The sequence below is a fragment of the Magnolia sinica genome, chromosome 1 (assembly GCF_029962835.1).
Source record: "Magnolia sinica isolate HGM2019 chromosome 1, MsV1, whole genome shotgun sequence".
NCBI classification, from domain to species: domain Eukaryota; kingdom Viridiplantae; phylum Streptophyta; class Magnoliopsida; order Magnoliales; family Magnoliaceae; genus Magnolia; species Magnolia sinica.
The window spans coordinates 126,911,423-126,922,445 of record NC_080573.1 but is presented as its reverse complement, the minus strand read 5'-3'; the positions used below and the strand labels follow the sequence as shown (position 1 = coordinate 126,922,445).

Here is an 11,023-nt window from a genome sequence, read left to right as displayed (position 1 = left end):
AGGAAATTTAACCCTTTGATGAAGGGTTGACGGATTGCCCCGACAGCATGGAGCCAGGGCCGTCTGGTCCGATTTGTATTTTTATATCTATTTCTACCTCTACTTGCCTTCGGGAATTATCGAAGGCTCTGATGCTAATGTTACTGGGTCTGAAAGCGGATGGTTTGATCCCAAGACGGTTAGTAGTCCTCATGAGGCAAAAATTCAAGCTCGATCCATTATTAATGAGGACTGGGGAGACCTTGAGATCCATATAACGGACGGCTATGTTGAGTGAGCGCTCATGCTTGTGGCCTTCTAGTGGTAACTCTTCATCAGTAAATGTGATCTCCTGTGGTGTGAGGAGTTGCCCTATCATGTGTGCAACCATTTCGGGTGGTACGTTTGGAGAGATGTGTGCATCGTTCAAGGTCTTTGCAAAGATTTCTTGATGTGACCTTGACGTGCACAATAGTTCCCAAATAGAGATTTGTATAGGAATGGTTCTAAGCTGAGCCGCTACATCGTAGGCAGCTTCATCCTTATTGGTCATTCCTGATAAAGCTCCTCGGGTTTCATTTCGATTTTGATTTTCTCTTCGAAAATACCTACCATTGGGGTTCATGTTGCCAACCTCGACACACTCTAGGTAATGCCATGAGACTGCTTTTGTGTCGTAGGAAGGAACTGAACTTCATTCTAGAAATACGTGATTTTGAGACAGGGATGATGTTGTCGATTTCAACATGATCTGTGGCGGACACGGGGTTCTTCCTTAGAACACGACTGAATTTTCTTGGGGGTTCGGTCGTTCCAGGATATGACCTTCCTCTCTTCTTTGAGGTATGTTTCGTGAGGGAGGGATCCTTTGAGTATATGCGAATTGATGGGGTAAGAGAAAGAAGTCGGGAGATTGTTCTTGGGCAAGATGTGCCCCTTGCAAAACTAGCGGAGCAAGATCTTGGGGTCCTGCCTGTAAGATGAGAGGTTCATAGTTTGACCTATTTGAGTTTGGATATGTGGGATTTGATGCTGGGGGTGCCTCTTGGAGGATGAGAGGCTCTGCTGCTGGTGCTACTTCCAAAAGTACCTATGGTTTAGAAGGGGGTGTCTGTCGGTACCCCCATGACCGATTTCCTGTATCAAGCATGATTGTATGTATGGATTGATGAGGAAAGGAGTACGAAAGACGTCCTTCCTCAATGTTGTTGATGGTAGAGGTGCCCGACGAGCTGGGCCCTGCTTAATGTGATGGCAAGGGATTTTGGAAAATGTTGTCCTGAGCCGTGACATTGGCTTGTAGGGTGATCTCGATCTTCTGAGTTTCGATCAAATCTTGGACCGCGTGTTTCAAAGCGAAGTAACGGTTAGTTGGATGGCCTTGAAATTAGTGATATGCACAGTACTCTTTTTCGTTATAGCTAGGTGGTAAAGGATTTAGTAGAGGCCGAGGTTGGAGTGGTGTGAGAAGTTATTTTTGCACTAACATTGTCATGATCTGACTGTATGTTTGTGCTAGTGGAGTGAATTTTCTGGCCAACATTGCTGTTTATTCTGGTATGAGTACTGTGCATTCCCCCTGGGCTATTGTTGTTGTTGCTGCTGAGGTGGCTACGCCTGGTATCCCTATTGAGTTTGTTGTGGTTGGTATTGTCGGTTTTGATGTTACTCATGTTGTCGAGCATATTGATTGCCTTGAGCGGCTGTCACGATATTGTTTACTTTTATGGTACGTTGCACGGGAGCAGTGTCGTTCCCATTCCCATATCCAATGGATTTTCCCTCGATTTTGTTTCTCTAGATTGAGCGAGCCTGATGTGGCCATGGGGAGATGGTTTCAGCTCTTATCCTGTCCTATACCTATTCTCCAGCCTGGATGAGTTGAGGGAAGTTCATGTATGGGTACGAGATTAGGTATCCGGAGATGTTCGGATTCGCCGAATGAACTATTATAGAAATTTGTTCCTCATCATCGATGGGGTTTCTCATCCTGGCAACCATGGCCCACCAACGTCCCACATATGCGAACAATAATTCGTCAGCTTTTTGTCTCAAGGGATCTAAGTCTGCTCTTCTCGGAGCCATGTTCAGATTGTAAGAGAATCGATCAATGAATGCCTGGGAGAGCCTTTCCCAAGTCCTAATCTGATGGCTGTCGAGTGACATATACCAATCCAAAGTGTCACCCTTAAAGGAGTTTTGGAAGAGTCCTATCAATGCTCCGTCATTCCCTGCGATCGCGTTGAGCTCCCTATAAAGGGCTTTCAAATGTGCTACAGGGCACCCATTACCATCGTATCTCTTGAACTTTGGTACCTCAAAGTTTTTACGTACCCTGGTATTTGGAAAGGGACATAAATCCCTGAATTTGGTGGATGGATGATCCACTCCTTGCTGCCTTTACAACTGGTTTTGCATCAAATGGAGCTGTTCTCGTAGCTCCTCGATTTCTGATCGGTTTGCTTGAGGGTATCTTGCCCCTCGCTGCATAGCTTATGTTGCTTCTTCATTATAAGGGAATATTTCGTCGACCCTATGATTTCCATGGACGAGGGTTGTTGGAAAGAAGATGGACTCCTGGTTGTGGGAGATAGTTGGAATTGAACTCCACTCTCTTTTGGGGGAGGGTGTGATGTTCGAAAATGGCTATCACCTGGGGTATTTGCTAAATCTTGATTGTGATTCCCGTTAGGGGGAGTATGTTGGACTCGAAATTGGCCCCCCTTCGTGGGCATTTGCCAATTCTTGTCCGTAACTCCCGTTAGGGGGAGCCTGTGTTGTGATCTGATTGGGATTCCCGTTTTCTGATAAATGTGCTGAAAAATGTACTAGAAGATGTGCTGGAATATGTGTGGGAAGGTTGTTCTCATTTGTGGGAGGATGTTGATGATCTTGTGCTGATTCAATAGGAAAAGATAAAATGAGATTTGTTGGTGGAGGAAGGGAGAAGGCGAGAGGAAGTTGTGGGATTGAACTATTTTGAGCATTAGGCTGTGGCGCTTACATACTCGGTATGATTCCTGGTACCAAGCGAAGTAGTAATTCCTACATTACCTTGAGATTTTGAGCCATCTCATTCATGGTTGCAGTAGCTAGTGAATCTGTGGGATTCACTGGAGGTGTCGGCCTAAGTGCCGGTACTTTAGGAGTTGGCAAAGCTGCTAGGTCTTCTTCTTGGCTAGCCATTACTACGCGAGATCGGGTAGTTATAGTTGAGATTGATGTTTAAGCAAGTGTAAGCCAAAGATTGATTTTTATTTTTTTATGGATGCAAATGTATGAAGAATATCCCTTAAGAGTGGAGTACCACTCGTTTTCGAGTCGGGTCTCAACTAGTGTGTTCTAGCAAATCCCTAATGAAGTCGCCATTCTGTGAATACTGGGAAATCAACGCCGAAGCTGGTTTTGGCAATTTTTGATTTTTGATGACAGGGGTGATCGGGCTGACTTAAATTGTTGATGTAATGGTCTTGGAGTCGCCATTAGCCACTTGATTCAAAATCCCGCAGTTGGCTAGAACCTGCAAAATATGTAAAGCCAGAGAATCCGAAGACTCTCTTGCTTCAAGTTGACTCCTGATCTGCGATTCGGGATTCTGAGTAAGAGACCTTGGTTATAAAGAAGGAAGGTGTTAGGCACCCTCTCTGCCTGTACAGATGTACAATCTCTACTCCATGTGGTGAAATAATCTTAAGGGATAGGATGATATGATTGAAACAGGACTAAGAAAACTCAGATTTCTGATGTAGCAAGATCTGCAATTCCGACAGGCCACAGAGCATACGTTTAAGGAATGTCTAGAGGGGCGAATGTGATGATGTTAAAATAGTATAAAAGAGGACTAGGCTACCATGACTTTTTGATGTAACAGGATCCGATGTTTGGCAAGTCATAGAACATACATTCAATGGCAGCTTCGAGAAGCAAAGGGGTTAGGAAGGGAAGTAATGATGCGATGAATGTTAATAATAATAGCATGATCTTCGGCTTGCTCTTGAAGTGGTTAGGATATTGGATGCACTATGGTTGACGAAGATTGACTCAGATGGGATTGTAAGAGTTGAGGATGGCTTGGAGGAAGCTAGGGGGAGGCTAAAAGATGGGGCATGGAAACTCAAGTGTTCGCTCTCTCTCTCACTCTCTTGCTTCCTCTTACTCTTACTCTCCCCTTGAATTTTTCTTAAGTGTGGTTGTCGTGTGAACGTTGGTCTCTTTAAATGAAAAGAGGTGAAAGTTATATATAGCCGTTTGGGATGACATTTTGGTAATTCTAGGATTTATGGATGGTAAATGCTGACATGATAGTTTGTGATTGGTTGAGGGGAGAGGAGTGCCATGTGGCACGCTTTTATAAGCTCTTTGGGTTTGGTAGGATGGTAAATAGAGTAAATTCTAAGGGTAATTCTGTAGGAAAGTTGACTTTTGGAGAGGACATAGCTGTATGCTCAGAGGAGACACCTGTGGATAGAGAGCGGTAATTCGATTGCCGTCGGTGGTAGTCAGACTACCACCCGCGGTAGTCACACTACTGTTTGGACATGGTTTCTCCCCAGGTTTAGTTGGTGGGCCTATTTTGGGAGCTTAGGCTGAAGCCTGTTTTCAGATGTTTGGATCAAAATGGCTAGGAATATTTTTGAGAAATGAATCGATTTTCAGGCAGACTCTAGTTCAGATAATGGCTCGAGTTAGGGTTTATGGTAATGTGATGGTTTAAGTTAAGTTAGGATTTGGGTTAGGCTTGGGGAATGGTTGTGGTTGACGTTTAAGTTTTGTTCCTAAGGGTCATTCCTCCCTTATCCAGTTGCTAGCTTGGGTGAGGTGTCTACAGGGTCATGGATGCTAACGACCATTTTGAAATTGAGAGAGAGAGAAAGAGGGGTTGGTAATTACCTCAATTTCATATTTAATTATTATTAATCTTTATAATTGATGTCTAAGAAGAAATTAAGATTCAAGTTGCTCTTTTTTTTAAAAAAAAATCTATTTATAAACAATGGAAGTAATGTAATCCTTACACTATATTAACAATACCCCTCAAGCTAGATGATAGATATTGATTGTGTGTGACGCCCCGTCATTGTGGCCACATGTGGGTGGGCACACGTGGGCGAGTGCACATGTGGGTGGGCTCCAAGATGGCTGGCAGGCTACTATGCATACAGTGAAGGTGAAACTTTGTCCCACATCGGAAGTGTCGTCTGAAGTAATGATAGTTATATGAGGAGTTGTCACCCTATATTGCATGAGACCTTTTGGGGAAGTTCTCCAAGAACAAAACTGTGTGGGCTGTACCCAGAGCGGACAATATCATATAATGTGGGCGTAGACTGTTACAAATGGTATCAGAGCTGAAGACGGCTCTGTCCTCGGTGGGGGATATTGTGACGCCCCGTCACTATTGCACATGTGGGCGGGCACACGTAGGCGGACGTTGATGTCGGCGGAGCCTAAGGGTCTGGGCGAGCTACCAATGGTTGGCAGGCTATTGTGCTGGCAGGCTACTGTGTATGCAGTAGGAGGTTGAACTTGTCCTACATCGGAAGCGTTGTCCGAAGTAATGGTGGTTATATGTGTAGTTCAGACCTTCCTTTTACAAGGCCTTTTAGGGGCGACCCCGAAAACAAAACCGTGCGGGCTGTGCCTAGAGTGGACAATATCGTACAATATTGGTCGGGCCGTTACAAATGGTATCAAAGCCGAGGACGGCTCTGCCCTCGGTGGGGGATATTGTAACGCCCCGTCACTGTGGCCACATATGGGCGGGCACACGTGGACGGGTGCACATGTGGGCGAGCCCCAAGATGGCTGGCAGGCTATTGTGCACATAGTGAAGGTGAAACTTTGTCACACATCGGAAGTGTCGTCTGAAGTAATGATAGTTATATGTGGAGTTGTCACCCAACTTAGATAGAATATAATGAAGATGAGCACTGAAAACCATTTAAAAAAACACATTGACAAGGTAGTCTTTGGATGAAAATTATAAAGTACATATGATCCTAGTGGTACACTTTTCATGAACAAAGTGATGATCAATTTCAGCGTGCTTTCGTGTGCTCATGAATGTTATGTTGAATACATGTGAATGGTTGTCTGATTGTCATATAATAATGGAACAAGTATAGGAGTCGGCAACCCTACAGTTAGTGAGGACAGAGCGGAACCATATAGTATCTCAATAGTACCATAACCCGTGGAATGATACTCAACTTCAATGAAAGAACAAGCAAGAATAAATTGCCTTTCACTACACTGAGGTCTTGGCATCGATTCCCTAGAGTGGTGGCTAACAGTGAGGTGTAAACTGACAGTAGGGTGTACTAACAAGCTAACCAAAAAAAAAAAATTGCCTTTCACTCTTTCAGAACACAAGATGCTACCAACAAAAGTTCAAAAGCCTAAAGTAGCGCAATGGTCTTCAGTAAAACCAACCCGCTTAATTTTACAATAGGCGTGTATATTAAGAGGATTATAAGAAGAATAAAGATGGCTTTTACCAGGGGTAGACTTGATGTAGCGAAGAATGCAATACACAACATTAAGATATTATTTTCCCGCTGCTAAGGAAGAGCAAGAAACAAAATCAAATGATTGTTTTTTAACCAATGCTCCATTTACAACAACTGAGACCTATCCTTTAGTCCCTCTTCTAAGAAAAGCAATAGTCGTTAGTTGTTCCTCGAATTAAAAAGTATATAGCCATCATAAATTGGCTCACTACATTAACTACATAAGTACTGTCAGGCAGAATCATAGACAAATAGATAAGTTTATCCATTAGTCAACACTATAATTTTTATTGAAAAGAGAAATAGACTACGCAATGAATGGTCGGTGGTTGCCTTCAATTGCTGAATTCGTGGGACGAGCATCAAGCATGCAACTAAGATGCAAGAGGTGCGATGCGCATACTTTCATGGAAAAATAAATATTACCTTGGATAAAAACATAACCTCAATCTAGAGAAAATAATGAATAGGTCTTAAGTCTTTTAGTTTAAAGCTTTGAGCTAAGAGCGATTTTACCATAAAAATTTTATTATCATCATCACTAGTGATAAGGATTTCATTAATGTACACTACAGGATAGTAGCCAATACATATTTGTCAAAAGAGAAACATTAAAATATAAATTGAAGGGCAGGAGTGTGTAACGACCAAACCAAGCACAAGGTGATTGCTTATGGTCATTAATGGCTTTCTTTAGATGACATACTTCGTAAGAGAAATTCCTTTGTTGGAAGCTAGGAGAGGGGCACATGTAAATCTCTTTATAGAGATCCCCATTCTTGAGATCAAGTTAATAAATCGACTATTTATGATAAGCACCAATTGAAAGAATAACCTAAGTAACACTATTTATGAATTCTAGCCACGTTAACATGGGACTCCCCTTACTGAGACTTTCGAGGCACCAAACAAGCTCAACAATCAAAGTCCTCAATTTTTTTTTTTTTTTGGGGATAATGGCACATGAGAAGGAAGCCGCCCTTTATTTTTCATGAGGTCTGCATTAATGTGCAAGTGAGATCCACTCCGACCATTAGATGTGGAACCTTATGCTGAGCCTAGTGGCAAAAAATGAGGTTGATCTGTAATCCAAATGGGCCTTACCAGTGGAAACTGTTGGAAGAGAGACATCCACCGTTGATTTCTACAGGGCCCACCGTGATGAACATGTAAAATCTACTCTAACTAATAAATTCCAAACAAAAAGCTATGCCTGAGACCCAAAATGTAGGTCCATACGTGATTGAAGTGGGCCACACCATAGGAAACAATTTGAAGGGTGTCCTTTGTATACACACTGTGTCCAATTTTGTAGTATACCTGAATCATGTAGGACTAAAATGTGGTTCCACACTTGATGGTCAGGGTGGGTTAAATATTAACACCATAGTGGGGCCTACTCAAGTAGAAAACTCTTTTTTTTTTCTTTGAAATATCTATTATTTAGGCAACATTTACTAGCATTAAATAGCCTCGAAATTAGGCAGCTAGTTGTATGTCCAACTAACTGGATGTGAGCATTTTTCTCTCAATATATATGTGTTGGGGGCCTTGCACAAAACCTTAGGGGTCTGTTTGGGCGGTGGAATTAGAAGGGATTAGATGGGATGAGATTCAAAAAATATAATTATTACCCATGGCAGGGATTGTCCCCTTATTGCCATGGGATAAGATTAATGCCCTGCTTTGTTGATAATACAATGGTACATTGAATGGATATACCCACCATCATTTGAAATTACTGGGAATAACACACATGTGTTCTATCTTAACTGTTCATTTGTTTTGTAACCTCATTTGATGGCATGGACCTAAAAATGAGGTAGATCCAAAACTTATGTGGCCCCAAAGAAGTTTTCAACGGTAAGTATTCAATCCCCATTGCTTTCTATGGTGGGGTCCACTTGAGCATTAGATTTACCTGATTTTTTGGCCCATGCTCTAAAATAATCTCGATAAATGGGTGGACGGTGTGGATATAGCCCACACATCATGGTGGGACCTACAACAACTCGCTAACATTGAGTGAAATTGGCACGGGACACAATGCAATTCTATTTAATGTAATTCCAAGCGTTTCCATTCTTCCCAAACATGGAGTGGAATTGGCACACGACCAGATGAATCCCATCCCACCTAATCCCTTCTAATCCCACTGCCCAAACAGATTTTAAGATCTAGCCTGTCAAAACAAATCAAAATTATGGGGATAATAAAGTAATGAAATAAATCAAAGCATAAACCACATGACATCAAGAAATTTTACATGAAAAACTCTCAAAGAGGTAAAAACCACGGGACCTTGTCTAGATCAACAATCCACTATAAAGCAGAACGTTACAACCGATCACAAGCATACACCGCTAAGCCTTCTTCACTCACACAGGAGTGGATAAACAATAAGAGAACAAAAGAAAAACAGAGAGATCTCACCGATCACGAGGACGTAGAAGCGTTGCGACGTGGATTGCGAAGTAGATCACCTCTACAAACAGAATCTCCCTTCCATAAGTTTTCTCTCTCTCTTTCTCTTTCTCTTTCTCTCTCTCTCTCACCTTCTCTCTCCTTTAATAGCCCTAAGCCCTCTTAGAGTACCTTTAGAAAATCTTAGAATACTCTAGAATACACTCCAATCCCGGTATACCCCTTTATATAAGAATAGAAAGATGTATAATCAAAATAGGAAACAATGTCCGCAGAATTTGCGTTTCCGTAATCGCATCTGCGTAACTCTTCGTTGATATCGAAGGTCTTTCGATGACAGCCTTCGATATCATCCAAGGTCCTTCAATGATATCGAAATAAGATCAAAATTGTCCAGCGACCAGGGGTGAAAAATTTTGACAATTATCGATGTCATTGAAGGTCTCTCGTTGATAGTCTTCGATATCATCTAAGGTCCTTCGATGACATCAAAACAGGACCAAAAACTGTCCAACGACCAGCGGTGAAAAATCTCGACAATTATCAATGATATCGAAACTGGCTTGATTTCATCAAACCCAGTAATGAGGAGAAAATCTCCATCAATATGGGCATAAAATTTACTTGTGCATTTGAATGTACTATAATCGCATATCATTAGGAGTTAATATTTAAGGGAATTGTTATAAGGACCCTTTATTACTCACACATTTAGGGACTGTACCATAATATGATATCTATCCAATCATGGATGGGCAAGCAATGTATAAAGTAACTTTTCAAAATTTCTCGCCAAGTTTTAGTTAGAAGCGCTTTTAACAGGTTTTAAGTTACAAACACTAGTTTCAAGTATAAAAAAGTTTAATAGTAATTTGTTTGAATTTTAAGTGGTAATGGTTTGCAATATATAAAGTATTCATACCACATAGAGCATCAAAGCATGCAGGCCTTGGACGAGTTAGACGTCATCTACTTACCACAATAGGTCCCAAATATAATTTAGAAGTTTTTAATAGTGGACGTTCAATCCTTTCTTCTTGTGTGGTCCATTTGATTATCAACAGATTTTTTTTAAAAATAATAATATAATATCAAGGGAAGCATATAATAGAAACATTGGATGTATCATACAAATCATAATAAGCTTCACACGTTATGGATTCAAAACTCGAGTGTGCCGGATGAGAGGAAAAACCGACGAAGGTAGTCGTTGGATGTACAATGTTTACTCTCACAAGGGCAACTTGAGTTTCAGATACAATTCATATTTTGCCGCATGTCCTAAAATGAGATCCCAAGACGGATGACGGGTGTGGATTTTATCAAAAAAAAAAAAAAACAAAAAAACCATCACGTTTGACCCACCTAGCATCCCACGGAAGATCCCCGTATGAAAGGCTTTCCCTCGGCCAGAGAGCTCGTGGCTCGATGCGGCAGGCTCGTAGCCTGAGCTCTGGGCTCGACACCTGCGCTAAAACAATGATGGTGACTCATCTCCTCACACTTGGAACTTGTGTACAGCTATCCAGACCGTCTAAATTGTGTATCCCATTAGATGGAGCGTATATATAAAATCACAGTGATTTGGTAATTCTAAACATGCAGTTAATGGCTATTGAGGGACCGGAATCGTCTACAACACCTGCGTGTAAAACACCCTAGTTTTGTGGGGTCTATTGTGTTGTACGAAGGATACAAACAACGATGGACCCAGACACAAATCCATGGTCGGCGTGCCGTCTCCATTGTATCCTGTGCTGTGACCCACCACAGTTATGGATCTTGCTGATTTTTGTCCTCAGGGCCAAGCATTGAGAAATGCACCTGATGGACAGATCAGATGTCACAAAATCAATATAGTGGGCCACAGAGTTTTGTTATCGTCTCCACTTGGCGCTTGGGTAAACTGGACGCGGATTGCGTACCACCCCGCCCGTCCCTAGTTCCGAACGGGTAGTTCTATGGGCCAGCCCACCGTGATTTATCTGTACATCCAAACCGTCTATCCTTTTTCAGAGATTATTTTAAGGCTTAAGAACAAAGATGAAGCAGATCCAACGCTCAAGTGGATCACACCACAGATGACTCTTACATTTAATGCAACTGACATT

At 41.9% G+C, this 11,023-nt stretch overlaps 1 protein-coding gene across 1 annotated transcript; it reads right to left on the bottom strand.

Moving 5' to 3' along the window:
* Nucleotides 1–1,839: 1,839 nt before the first annotated feature.
* Nucleotides 1,840–3,165, bottom strand: LOC131249303 (uncharacterized). Its single transcript, XM_058249975.1, has 2 exons — nucleotides 3,034–3,165; nucleotides 1,840–2,373 (listed from the first exon to the last, which is right to left on the bottom strand). The coding sequence occupies exons 1-2, from the start codon at nucleotides 3,163–3,165 to the stop codon at nucleotides 1,840–1,842; spliced, it is 666 nt and encodes a 221-aa protein (XP_058105958.1).
* Nucleotides 3,166–11,023: the final 7,858 nt, after the last annotated feature.